The 14,411-nt window shown below is 32.3% G+C and overlaps 2 protein-coding genes across 2 annotated transcripts; one reads left to right on the plus strand and one right to left on the minus strand.

The window, feature by feature from the left end:
• The first annotated feature begins 1,566 nt into the window (after window positions 1–1,566).
• On the plus strand, window positions 1,567–6,348 carry LOC137830621 (CDK5RAP3 protein homolog). The gene is made up of 10 exons (XM_068638069.1): window positions 1,567–1,838; window positions 1,932–2,066; window positions 2,202–2,296; window positions 2,564–2,658; window positions 2,738–2,873; window positions 3,044–3,193; window positions 3,296–3,799; window positions 4,029–4,237; window positions 5,507–5,639; window positions 5,998–6,348. Exons 1-10 carry the CDS (start codon window positions 1,778–1,780, stop codon window positions 6,127–6,129), a joined length of 1,650 nt encoding a protein of 549 aa, XP_068494170.1. The 5' UTR covers window positions 1,567–1,777; the 3' UTR covers window positions 6,130–6,348.
• Window positions 6,349–8,218: 1,870 nt separating this feature from the next.
• Window positions 8,219–13,523, minus strand: LOC137830622 (protein STRUBBELIG-RECEPTOR FAMILY 2). Its single transcript, XM_068638071.1, has 16 exons — window positions 13,429–13,523; window positions 12,914–13,040; window positions 12,752–12,823; window positions 12,602–12,667; window positions 12,412–12,483; window positions 12,183–12,254; window positions 11,641–11,712; window positions 11,410–11,475; window positions 11,270–11,335; window positions 10,838–11,166; window positions 10,273–10,544; window positions 9,926–10,191; window positions 9,683–9,830; window positions 8,996–9,135; window positions 8,753–8,909; window positions 8,219–8,487 (listed from the first exon to the last, which is right to left on the minus strand). Exons 1-16 carry the CDS (start codon window positions 13,520–13,522, stop codon window positions 8,299–8,301), a joined length of 2,208 nt encoding a protein of 735 aa, XP_068494172.1. The 5' UTR covers window position 13,523; the 3' UTR covers window positions 8,219–8,298.
• Between the last annotated feature and the right edge of the window lie 888 nt (window positions 13,524–14,411).

Raw genomic sequence — 14,411 nt, forward strand, 5'->3', positions numbered from 1 at the left:
TGTTAATATAAATTTTTTCGTCATTCTTTTATACTTTAATGATAAAAAAATATTATTTTTATTAGTGATAACCTTCACATTTTTGTTATTAAAATAACTAAAATAACTAAAATTTTATTTTTATAAATAAATAATTAAAATATACAATAATTTAATATATATATATATATAGTTTTGTAAAAATAAAGAAATTATTTAATCATTTTAAAATAAAGAAATTATTTAATCATTTTAAAATAAAGAAATTATTCAATTATTTATACAATTAAATAAATAAATAAATTATTTTTTATTTGTTAAGGAGAAAATTTTCAGATAATATTAAAAATATATTTAATAAAGATAATATATGAAAAGTAAAAGTTCAACCATTAATATTATAAATAGGTCGTATGTGGTGAATAAAATGTCTATTCTAGTAACTGAGAGTTAACAAATATACAATAGTTAAGTGATAATCCAAATTCAATAATTGATAAAAAGCTTAAACCCAAGTAACAAAGAATCCAAACTAGTTGATCCAATAACAAAAAATTAATCAACAAAAGAACTAGAAGCCAAAAGGAAAAGAAGAAGAAATTAATTATCTCCAACACAATAAGAACATATTTTAATTCTTATTTTTTTTAATCTACTAAAATATAATTTTCTAACTAAGTTTCCAATACTTTTATAAGTGAAGTATTATAAAGCATGTTGCTTTGTTTTAATACATACACTATTTTAGGGTCGGCTATCAATGAATTGGTTTATAGTTAAGTCTCTTCAATATTTATAATAAAAAATTATTAAAATGCTTTGCTATAAATATTTTAAAGTTTAAATTAGTAAAAAAACAAATTTTGACTTTTAGTACTAAACAAAAAAATATATTTAATTTTAAAAAATATAATTAATTTTTTAATTATATAAAAATATAAGTGTTTAAAAATTTAAGTGAGTATTATACTTAATAAAATAAGTTTATTGGTGCCCAAATTAAATTAGCAGTTACATCAAAACAAACCAATATTGCTGGTTGTGACGCATGTATTATCACAATTTACAATGTATATATAAGAAAAATTTATAAAACTAGCATCAGTAATCTAAATAGACGAAATAATGATATTCTTTAAGTCTCTGAATCTTTTTATTCTATTTATTTATTATTAATAAAAAAAAAAAATATATATATAATCTTTAAAATATAATATACATGTAATATATGATAACAAAAATCTATATATTATATAATTATAAATTATATAAATTAATAATAAAAATTTACCTGCATAAATATATTTTATTTTATTTTTTTTAAAAAAATATTTTTTATAATTGATTAAAAATGATTTTTTTCTTAATTTTATAATTATAATAAAAATATATATAATAAGTTTAATTTTTTAAATATAATATATTTATTTTTTTAAATTGTATTAAAATTATAGCGAAATTAAATATTTTTAAAATAGATATTTACCGGTACATATATTATGAATGTTATAGTAGTGTCAATATATTATACATTATACGTGTATCCGATACTAATACATTATTAATAGGTGTAGAGGTATTGTGTTATTGAGATATTTAAAACAACTTCAATATTAAGATGTTTGATTAATTACATTGATAATTTTTGTATGAAATATGAAAAATGTAAGAAAAGAGTTGAAGGTGGGAGTGGTGTGTTGAACGTCGTAGACTACAGCGCGCTGCAAATTCCAAACCCAATTCCCAACGACCAACCCTTTCACTCCGTCGTCGTCGAGTTCCGATCTCTTCATTCGCAATGCAATCTTCCGATGACGTTCGCAATCTCCCCATCGACATCACTTTCTCTCGTCTCGGAGGTTCCAATTTCTTTCGTCTTTTCCTTTTACCCTTTTTTTTTAATTTTAATTTTAATTTTCTCGTTTGCTGAATTCTATGTTCGACCTTTGCAGAATGGTTGGTGGATCGCAAGCGAGTACCGGCGGATTGGCGAAAGCGCGTGGCGGCGATCAGGGCCCGAATTTCCAAGGATTTTTCTTCCCTCCCCAAAGACTCTGATCCCCTCTTCCAAACCCTAGACTCCGAAGGTTCGAAATTTATGCGTGTTAACCGAAATGTGTTAATGGGTTTTGTTCAGTGATTGTAAATTATGAATGTTTAATTCTTGGTGGCTAAGTTAAATTAGATAATTGTTATGAGAAAAGTGGCAATGCTACTTTCAGGGATTGGATATTTGGAGGCCAAACAGATATATGATATTCTCTTGAAGTCTACTTCGGAAAGCAGGAACATATTTGGTCGCTTATCAGGTGCTGCGGTGAGATACACTTAACAGAAATGTGCCCTATAATCATTCATACTATGTATATTAATATTATAGAACATGTAGATCAGCTAGTATGGAGTTCTTCTAATTGCACTGGTGGTCATGAGTTCCAGTTTTAGTTATGCAACTGTGTTAAGTGTTCTATTTGGCTCAAGCAAGTTTACCTCCGGTGGTTGATCCTGTAACCTCATAACAAAAAAAAAAAAATCCGTGTAAGTAATCTTTTTGTCGCTAATTTTGGCTGCTATTATTTGGTAGGGTGCTTGGGAAGCAATCGTGCGGTCGTTTGAGAAGGATCATGTTTTCCTTGGTGAGGCTGCGCAGATTCTCATTCAAAATGTGAGCTATGAAATGTGAGCATTGTCATCTTTTGGTTTTTCATGTCTTAAGGGTTTGGTTTTTTGTTGCTGAGTATTTGCTTTCATTGCGAAGCCCTTATCAGAGGAAACAGGTTCAGAAGATTCAGCAGCAGCTGTTAGAGCTAGATCGCAAGGAAGCTGATATAAAAAGAAGTGCTGCGCTCTCAGCGGCCAAATATGCCGAAGCTTGCCAGGAGCTTGGATTGCAGGTTTGATTTTTTTGGGTGTTTGTGTTGTGTAGAAACAATTTATGTAGCAGTCCGAAAAGGGATTTCATTCATATAACCAACCTCACATAGTGGGATAAAATTTTATCGTTATTGTTGCGCTGTGTTGAATGCAATTTATTTTTATGGTGTATGCTTATATTGTTTTGCAGGGGAAAAATGTCAGAGTAGAACTTCTGGAGACAGCACAATTACTTCCAAGTACGTTTCGCAATATTCTAGATGTTGTGAACAATGGCAACATTTCACAGGCAATTGAATATTATTCCAATTTTGTCAGGGATGCTCACACTGAAAAAGATGTAAGAAAAAAAAATTCTTATTCATTTTATAGTTATCATTAGTAAACTCTTTTTGACATGGTTCAATATACTCATTATTTATGATGACAAATGATACTGCAGAGATCTTTGGGAGATGTAATACAAAACTTGAAGAATATGCGCGAAAATCCCCCATCTTTAAATGTTGCTGTTGACTCTGAGATTATTAGTGATGTGAATGTTTATGGAAGCAAAAATGAATTGAATCCTGCAATTGATGTGCCTGACATTGACTGGGATATTTCTGTGGAGAATTCACAAATTGATTGGGACATTGGAACTGTAGAAGAAGCAGACGATAATGGTAATGGATTGGGTCCTTATGAAATCATTAATGCCTCTGATATTGGATCTGATCCAACAGTATCAAACCAAGAACTAGGCTCACATGCAGATATATCTTGGGATATTAGTGTGGATACTCCTCAGGTTGATGTCATTGATGATGATGGTGCCCCAACTGTAGTGTTGGAGACTCAGACATCTCTTCCAGATGCCCTATCTCAATTGACAAAAAACAAGGAAGAAAGGAGCCAACTTTTAGATACGGAGTGCAGAAATAAGATTCTGGATGATCTATATGAGGTATATAATATCTATGCTAATTTACTGTCTTTACTTGGTTAAGTTCTTGATTTTGATATTATAATTTTCAATAATAATATAGAGAAAGAAACGTAATTATAGCAAATTTTGTTTTTATGTTATTTTTCTTGCTTGTAAACAGTTACCTGCTCTGTATGAATTTATTATATGATGTCATTCTTATTATCAAATTAAATCTTAAATTTGTAATTATTGTGTATGACATCAGGTGAAATCCTTTTTAAATCAACGTTTGGTCGAATTCAGGAATGATGAAACTTTGTCCTTGCAAAATCAAGTCCAGGCAGTTGCTCCCTTTGTACTACAGCAGTACGCAGCTGATGCAATAGAAACAATGCAAAGTGATATTTCTTTGGCAATTTCATTGCTGACAAATAGGAAGACGAGGGATCTGATTATGATTCTCAACTCCAAAAGGTACTGCTTTATGTGGGATGTATTCTCACATTTGCGTTTCTATGATTATTAGATGGGTTGGAATTGTCCTTTGAAAAATATCAACTAATATGTGGAACTACAAGTTTATGTACTGAAAACAACTGATTTATGTTTCAAACAAAAACCAAACATAATTATTCAAGTTGTGCCATAGTTGGACTGGATATAATTTGTTTTGAAGTTTGGAATATTTTGCCTGCATAACATTGATTTATTATGTAGTGTACTAAGATGATTTTTTTTTTGGTGAATTTCGTTTTGTCTATTTCTATATTACTATGTAACTTGAAAGACTAAAGTTCCGGATGGCATGTTAATGCATGATTTTCTATTTTCTACAATTTTCAAAATGCTAAAATGTATGGAGTGAATGACTCATGCTTGTTAGATTTTGGAAGTTACTCAAAAAAACCACATTAAGTATACTAACAGCGTTTAGTGTGTATCAAACTCATGAGTTAACTCGTTAACTTGTCCAAGTCTACGTTTCCACTTACCCTGGATGAGTTAACTTGCAAGCAAACTCATTTTTGCTGCAGCAAACTCGATGGACTGGCTGTAAATTCACGAGTTTGTGACCGAGTTGGTGAGTCCAGAGGGATTCTTTTTAAACCCAAAACACACTTTGGTTGAGGTCAATGCGTTGTGGTTGTTCATTGCGTTCGTGATCACCTCGTCGTTGTTTGTGGTTGCTCGCCTCACCTCTGTTTGTGGTGGCTTGCCTCACCTTTGTTCATGGTCTTCATGCATCCGTTCCCACCTTTGTCTCAATTTTGATCATGCAATGGTCATGCGGTGGTCGCTGAGTTCCGACCATGCGGTGGTCGTCTGGTATTAGGGTGTAGGGACTCTTGGTGCTGGTGCATTATTGGTTGCTGCGAGAGATTGTTTTCTAATCAGGGATATTAGGGCAGCCAAATTGGGGAAATGTTTTAATTGAAGAAATTTGATTTAATTGGGAAGACTAGGGTAACAGATTGGGGAAATTTTGTTTTAATTAGGGAGATTAAGGCAGCAGACCGGGGAAATTTTTAATTGGGATTTTTTTTTAAATTGGGGGAGATTAAGGCAATGCATATATGCTGGAATTTTTATTTTTTTTCATGTGAAGTAAACTATTTGCGAGTTGAGTTTACAGATTTGATAACCTTGTGTCAAATGCTTTATTTTAGCTATTTCTTTAATAGTATTCCTGTTGTATATGATCTGATCTGTGTTAATTGATTGTGGTGTTGGGCCAAATTTCAGATTTCTAGACAGACTGGTCAATTCATTGGAGGAAAAGAAACATCATGAAGTCAAGTTGAGGGAGGGGTTGAAGGACTTGGCTACTAAACGGATGGAACTGCAAAATTCTCTATCTTCTTCATGGTCCAAGCAAGTAAGTTATACCTATGTGTGCTAGTTATTTATGAGGGGGGAGAATCTTTTAGTGTTCAAATGATTTTCAAATTTTCAGGATAAACACTACCTTCTCTCTCGCTCTATCACTTTCTCTTGTGTCCCTGTTGTTTTTGTTGCAGAAGAAGTGATATTTAATCCCTACAGTAGTTTATTACTATGTACACTTTATTCTGGTAAATAGTAACATGTTCATATTTTTACCTTTATAATAAGCAATACAAATTAAAACACATATTTCTCTCCATTCTCCTTATTTTTGTTGTTTGATACTCATGCGGACAAAAATATGTTATTTCCCCGGTCTTGAAGTGAAATTAACTGTTAAGTGATTTCAGGATTCGGCTGTGGCAAAAACAAAGGAGTTGAAAAAACTATGTGAGAGTACACTTTCATCGATGTTTGATGGAAGACCAGTTAATATAATTGGAGAGATCAACGCTATTTTGACTAGTGGCCTTGGAGCATGAGGAAGAGGAATTTACTTCCATGATGATCAAGCTTTTTAGGTGGACAGTGGCTGGCCAAAATAACTTTAGGAAAATTTCACTTTACCTGTTCATTTCTGATGAAGAACAGTGCTTTGACAATGCCATGCGCTGATAATTCTTACTGAATGAGGAACTTTATTCTGCTGTTGTGCCATATTGATTTTACAAGATATCAGTGGATGCAGTTTTTGTGGCTTATTATTATTATTAGTATTAGTTTTGAATTTCAAGTATGGATATGATATGATATGATAGAGTTGTTAGTAGTCTTTGTGACCACTAAAAAGTTTGGAGAATGATGCGAAATATCTGATTCACTACTATCAAAATCATTAGTGAATAATATTGGGAAATATCAGTTGATGTGGAGCCATGTCATTGAAGACAAGGAATAATTTGTGTGCGAGGAATATGCAGGAAACTGAACAAGTTAAAACAACTAGCACAAGGCGACAGACTAAAGGGTATCTGCTGCTTCTTGATGCCATTTTCTTCCTTGATTTATGCAATTATTCAATTTGTCCATTCTAACTTCCTTTATTCAATTATGCATGAGTTGAGTTGATTCAGTAGGACGACCTGCGTGCCTCTATATTTGGGCAATGGACATGCCTCAATATTTCGCAATTTTTTAAGTGTGTTTCTGAATCAAATGAAATGTACCTGAAATCAAAATAAAGCATTGGATGAAGGAAAATTGACTTTCTAGGTGAGCAAAATAAGAAGAAAAAAATTATAATAAAAATTTAAAAAGTTTTTAAATTCTAACACTTTTAGTGAAAGCTAAAGTCGATTAGTGAAATTCTATTTTTAAACGAAAAAAGGTTAAATTATTTTTTTCTCATAAACTCGAGTCATTAAAGGAGTTCAAACCCATGTCCTTTTAGCAAAGGGAATAGTATATAACCACTAAACTTGATTATTCTTTAAGAAATTACACGACAATTTAATTTTATGCTACATATTATATATTAAATAATGTATTCGGTCATGTATTTTAATCCTACTTATTTTTTTTAAAATAATTAGAGACCTAACAAATTTTATCAATTTATTATTAAGTGAAAGAATCAACTTAATAGTATAAAGTGAACAATTTATAAATCAAATTTGCAATTAATTTTACAACATAATTTAATCAACTTTGTCATAAAAAATTTAGATAATTTTTCTTAATCTAATATGTTAACTAAATTTTGATTAGCATGTTTAATTAAGCTACATTTGTCTTTCTTTTTAATCATTATAATACTATTAAAGCACATGAAAATATAATTATAATATAAGGAAATGTACATTCATTTGTGCTTAGTTCACATTTTACAAAATCATATTCTAAATAGTCATAAATTTAAAACTCGAGTTTTATAAAATCTCTCAATTGAAGTATAATGACTTAATATAAAATTTAAGAACCTAAGTCATAATAGTAAAATAATATATTTATGTCTTCATAATTTTCTCTTAACAATCAAATAAAATATTAATTATGATTTGACTCTTTTAAGATTTTTAAAGTAATGTGGGAGCAATGAAACCTAGAATGAAAAGAAGAGAGGAGAAAACCCGTTAAAATAATCCTCCAGCTACCTTATGCCAAACTTTTATTCTAAATGTAGTTTAAAACTTTAATATCCTGCACAGAGTTTCAAATCATATTATAAAAATTCCTTAAGTTTGTTGAAAAAATATAAAAATATAAAAATATTTATTCATGTATGAATATGGAGATTCAAATAGCAAAGAGGGTGTGCCATTAACAGAACTCAAGATTCAAAATATAATCCATCTTGACTATACTAATTAGTCTTCTTCAAAAAGAACAAATGAAAATGTGTCGAGATTGAGCGTCTGAAACTGATATTATTTAATTGCAATAAAAAAGTAGTAGTCCCTGGTTTTTATATTTTAGTGATATTTTGTTATCTAAATTTTTATATAAAAAATAACCTAATAATAAATAATTGATAAAAAATAACCAGTTACACTAATTAAGCAAATGGTTCTAACGGTAATGACTAAAACAACATAAAGCTTTTCAGAGGTGAGATTCCAGCTAATTCATGCATTGAAGGAACTAAAATTGTGCCTTAGAAGCCAAAGGCGATGCAAAAAAAGAGCAGAAATGGAGTTAAACCAGTTTACACATCAGGCGGATACATAGCTCAGAGCGGGTGAACCGTTAAAGCGGGAGCTGGTTGTGTGAAAAGACCTTTCAATTTCAAGTGGATCAAGTTCTGTTCCATCTGCTGCACCACTCTTTGAAACAAGCTTTCGAGAAAATGATACTAGATTGTTCACGATTTCAGACATTGGAGGTCGAAATTCCTTTACGGGCTGCATAAGAGGCACGTAAATTTATTGCAACCCCCAGAAAAAAGAGTGAACATAATATGAAGAACCAAAATGGCGACACACAATCATGAGTAAATTCAAGTTTTAATTTTGTAATAAACTCTATCTATATCTATAGAGTCATGATGTATTCACAATCCATTATCCCATATAATCACCTAACAACTACGTAGTTATCATGTAATTAGTGTATAGAAATTAATGATTGTCAAATTTTTTGCATATATGAATGCTAATACGGTAATACCTGAATGCAGAGGGAGATGATATCAGCATAACGAGAAAGAGCCTTGGATGAAAATGTCCGTTTGATTGCTGGATCCACCATCTGTTCCAAATTGTCACTATCATGAAGCCTTGATGAAGCCCACTTTGCCAGATAGTGCTCTTCCCTAGGCCTGGAACTGTGTTGCATGGAAAACAAAGGTTATCATTCAGCAAACCTTAAACAAATAAATGAAATGGCATAAGGTTATAGAGAAAGGTATACCCATCGAAAGGTTTTCTTCCTGTTAATAGTTCAAGAAGCAACACTCCAAAGGCAAAGATGTCGCTCTTCGTGCTGCCAATTCCCTGTTGGTCATGGTCAGGGGAACTGTATCCTGTATCTCTAATATCAATTTCGGAAGCCTGTTTTCTTCAGTCAATAAATTAATCAGTGAATCTATGTCAATGACATACTAAAATTAATATCAAGGTTATAGTTCATTTTGCAACTATAACTTTATAAATTCAAGTAGATTTAAGCTTTACTAGAAAGTGCAAAAGCATATTTTTTACCTCTCTGGACAACTTCAACAAAATTAAATTAGTTTATTTATAAGTTATCTGCAAAAGGTTACATATAGACCTTTTAAAAAATTTCATTTAACTTATGGAAAAATATTTTATGATTTTATTTTTTTCTCTTTCTGGCAAACCAGATTTTATTTCGGTCATTTATTTTCATGATAAATCATCCAAAAGCAAAAACCAATTATGAACTTTGACTTAATGCAACTGTTGTCTATCACAAGCTATATTTTAAATACTTCAGGTGTAAAATTAATGTTTCTTGATATTGCATTGCAGACAGTTGCCTTATCGCGGGTGTATAATATAACTTCAGCCACTAGAATCTTGACAGCAATAAGTAGCCTATTTAAACAGTATGCCGATTTTTGTTGTAGAAAGATACCCGGTTTTTGACTTTATTGCTTGTCAGTGGTCTCAGAATAGCCAAGCCAGAGTCAGTAACACGAGGCATGAGGTTTTCGTCCAGAAGAACATTGGTAGCCTTTAATTTGCCATGGACGACAGGAGGGGAGAACGTCGAGTGCAAATAGCTGCAAACATAAGTGTATGTCACGGTTGAGAGTTGAGACATGATTGTACTTCATATTTAACGAAAAATAATTCTGAGTAGCAACATGGAACTTACTCCAGGGCCTGACCAACGCCTAGAGCGATCTGGAGACGTGCGCCCCACGATAAAGGTTTGTATGCTGTATTATGAAGAGCATCATCTAGAGTTAAATTTCTGACATAGTCAAAGACAAGAAGATGTTGTCCATGCTCCAAACAGTAGCCTTTAAGTGAAACAATGTTAGGGTGCTTCAAACGGGAAGCCGTGCACACGACATCTAAGAACTTTTCTTCTTCACTGAAAGACATGCCCGCCATGTTGATATTCTTCACGGCTAAAACCTTTTAAAAAGAAGAATGAAATTATACTATAAATTGAAATAACGGTTTTAAAATCAACGTTATTTACGGTTTATAAGGTACCTTATTATCTGGAAATTCAGCTCTGTAAACAGGACCAAGGGATCCTTCTCCCAGAAGGTTGTCTTCATGGAAACTGTTTGTAACCACCTGAACCTCCGCTACTGTATAAACCTTTGTCCTTCCATTGAATCTGTCTCTTCCGGAAAAACTTTTTCTTGATGTTTCCCCAGTCCTTTTATGGGTTTGGGAAGTTAATCGCCTTGGACCCAAAAGGGATGCAGCATTGTAAGGTGGGATTTGCAGGCTCTCATCGATTGCCGTAGTAGAATCTTCTGAAAAATGGGGAGAAAAAGAAAGGGAAGATCAAAGATGGAAATGGATTTACAGAACTAGTAAATGGAATGGCATCCTGACAAATGAAAGAGAAAGGACTCCTGAAAGATAAAGAAATTGAGTGAAATTTGGCAATACATGTTTAGTATCTCTTTACACTCACTCCCTTCTACCAATCTTATTGTATATTCAATCATTTTAGTGTTAAATCTGTTTGGAATGAGCAATGTTATTTTGAGATCATGTTAACGTTATTAGGAGGTGATTCAGTGATATGCTCTGTATAAGATACCTTTGGTTGCACTGATTGGATTAGAAGAAAATGAACTATGGTCGCTTTCATAGTTCTCCAGTCTCTTTGTATAACGCTTATTCAAACGGATCGCAATGAAAAGAGCGAAACCTGTTGCCAACAATGTTCCTGTACCGACCATAAAAGCTATTCCTCCGGGACCGATACGTTTCTTCTTTTGTTTCCTTACTCTAATAGGAGCGTAGTTCTCAATGGCGTTTGCCTGAGTTATGGGTGGGCGACTAGTGTTTTGCTCAAGGGGTACGTTGTCCAAAGGAAATGCCCAGGGAGGAGAGTCGTCCACTCTTTGGAACTTATTCCCTCCAATCCTAATTAAGAGGTGGAATGTTACTTTCCGATTTGTGTCCATTATTTCATATCCAGTAAGGAAACTGAAGGCGATTAAAACTAGTAATAGTTATTTTTACTAACCATAAGTTTGGTATGGACTGAAAATGCTGTGGAAGAAGGCCGCTAAACAGATTGTCTTGAATGTTCCTGACAAAATAGACAAATTAGAGAACAATAGAGCTGTAATCCTACAATACGAAAAGTGTTTAGAGATAATCTACAAATCAATGAGTGGAAGCTGAGCCAGGTAGGTGACTGATCCGGTGAATCTGTTATTCTGCAGGAATCTGCAAATAAGCACCAAGCTACACAGATGAAACCAACATGACCCTGATGTATAGAGAAAAAAAAATGACCCTACATAAAAAAAGCCCTGTCTAAGTATGAGATGAACTATAAATACTTATGATGTTTAGGTAACATGATACGGGTGTAAGAAAGCTGAAACTTACAATCTATCCAGGGTTGTCAAGGAACCAAATGAACTTGGCAGATCACCGGTGAAATTATTGTACGAAAGGTCCCTGATGGTAAGAAATCATCCTTTGTGACTTGACAGATTGATATCTAACCAATATAGTCAAAACATCTACAATTTGTGGCCTCACTTTCTCAGGACTAATCTAATTTCATAATAAGCTTTACTTCAGCTAACCTAAGAACGCGAAAAAAAAAAAGCGCCTTACTCTTTATTCTTGCCTTTCAACAAAAGGGGAACGATTAAAAGGCCCCGTGTCATGTCTTTTGGTTAGTTTCTTTATTTATTTTTAATTTAGTCTATATATGCTACACACTCTTCTCTTTCCCTTGTAAGTTATTCAAAATCGACATTTAAATAAGTTATAAAAAATTGAGGTTTAAGTTGGCTTCATCGTCTATTACATAATATACGAGATTAGTAATATATATCAGGTTTTAAGCAGACTAATTGGATCATCGATTCCTTTCATTTTAATTAAAATGCAATAGCAAAAGACTGGGGAAGAAAACATACATTTCTTTGAGATTATCTAAGCCAGTAAACACATTGCCAATGGGTCCATACAAGAAATTGTGGCTTAAATTCCTGCAAGACAACTAGTATGATGATTTCACAGCCATTTGTAAAACTCATAACACTGTCATAATCAACAGATACGAGGGATATACTGGTTAATAGCACTCCATATTTCTATTATGTCCTCTACCAAGTTTGGACTAAAATCAATACTAAGGTAACTCACAGGTGTCTTAGTTTTGTCATTGTTGACAACGAATGGGGGATATTTTGGCTGAAATAATTGCAAGCCATATTTCTGAAATAGGAAAAAATTGTCAGGAAAACCCACTGCCGAAGATACAGGTGTAAATGTACTTAAACAGCAAGCAAAGAACAGTCACGAAGCTGCAAAAAGAAAAGAATAGTAGTCTTACATATGTGTGGCATTCGGAGGTAAACCCTGAGGGATTTCACCGAGTATGTTGTTAAAACTGACATCACTACAGAAACCACAATAATTTGGATGTAAGTAAATCGCTGATCTTACCATCCACATAAGAACTTAAAGCTATACAGTTACTTACAGTTGCTTTAAGTTTTGTAGATTCTCGAGGAAGCTTCCAAGATACCCGGTAAGGTTTAATCCTTGAATTTTGCTGCATGAAGAAGAGAGCATGTATAATAGGTTTATTTATTAGTGGCTTTATAATATGAATACTAGTGTAACAACAGAGTCATTGCATTACAGGTGTATAACTGATGATCCAGAACATGCTACTCCCGTCCAAGATTCCTCACAAGGATCATTACCGTCCCATCCTTTCAGCGCCAGAGGGTTGTTCAAGGTCGTGTACAGATCCTGAAGAGCTGCGACTGTTTATGAAAAGAATTACAGAAAATATACAGTTTAGTATCAGAATCTCATGTAAATTGTGAGCTGTACAAAAACGAGATCAATTGCAATGAGATTGATTACGAAGCAAATAGTTTTTATTTCTGTCTATCTAAATCTGTCCCGTCTCCTTCAACTCTATATGAATTAAACAAAAACAAACATTCTTCTACTGTTTTGGTTATTCTGTCAAAATAGAATCCTAACCACATATTTTTTCTTCAATGTGAACATGAAACTGATGAGATTCAAAGACAATGCAAATGCATATCACAAAGCTATTTAATCAATTTCAATAATTGTGAGTGAAAGATTAGTCTAGAACTGTACAAGAATAATCAAGAACAATAGAACAGATCTTTAAATTACCGTCAGCGGGATCCGTAAATGCGAAGCACCAAGAAATCAAAGTTGCCGAGAAGACAACGAGTGCGAGATTCATGCAAACGTAGTTGCAAACCATTTCTTTCTAATTTCTTCGCGAAATCGAATTGAGTTGAGTTAAACGACGTGAAGAGAAAAAGAAAGAGCCTAGGGTTTTCGATCGATGGATTAACGAAGGAACGAACGAGTTTATTACTGATTCTTCATATGCGAGCGACGCAGTGATCGTTTGCACAGTGCAGTGACACTGTGATAGTTGCAGTTGCGAGAGAGGGAGAGTCCACGAATAAGAGTTCGTTGTGGTTTGTTTGTTTTCCCGCGCAATGCCTAGTTAAGTATGCGTGTTCCTTCTCATTTTTTTATTTAAAAATAAATAAATAAAAATAATTGTAGTTTAATTTCAAAGAGATGTATTAAATGTGAAAAAATCGAAATAACGAAACAATTTATCTATCATAAATTAAAACGATTAATATTCATTTTTTTAAAACTATTTTACAATTAATTTATATAAAACTGGTTACTTATTAACAATAGATGTAATTGTTTAATTAAATAAATAATATTTTATTAAAATAAAACTACTAGACAAAGCATTAAAAAATAAAAAATTATCCTTATTTTATTAAATAGATATTTTTTAAAATAAACACAAACAAACTCACTAAAATACAAATAAAACAAAATTTTGTCTTTTTTCTATTTGATACTTTGTAACTTCTTATCTGACTTTTTTTCTTTATTTTTACTAATGCCAATTTAGTCTTATTTTGTAAAAATGTGCTATACTACTCAAAATATATATATATATATATATTATAGAATTGAAGTTTCTTTCTCTAAGTTACAACTTTGTAGAAATTTACTCTTTTATTTAGTATATGTTAAAATGAAATTTCTATTTTGAATTGATCTCGGTAAAATCAAATTTGTTATTTAAAGGTGAGAAGGGTAGAAGTGGTATAAAG

This window comes from Phaseolus vulgaris, chromosome 7 (genome assembly GCF_000499845.2).
Source record: "Phaseolus vulgaris cultivar G19833 chromosome 7, P. vulgaris v2.0, whole genome shotgun sequence".
Classification (NCBI taxonomy): domain Eukaryota; kingdom Viridiplantae; phylum Streptophyta; class Magnoliopsida; order Fabales; family Fabaceae; genus Phaseolus; species Phaseolus vulgaris.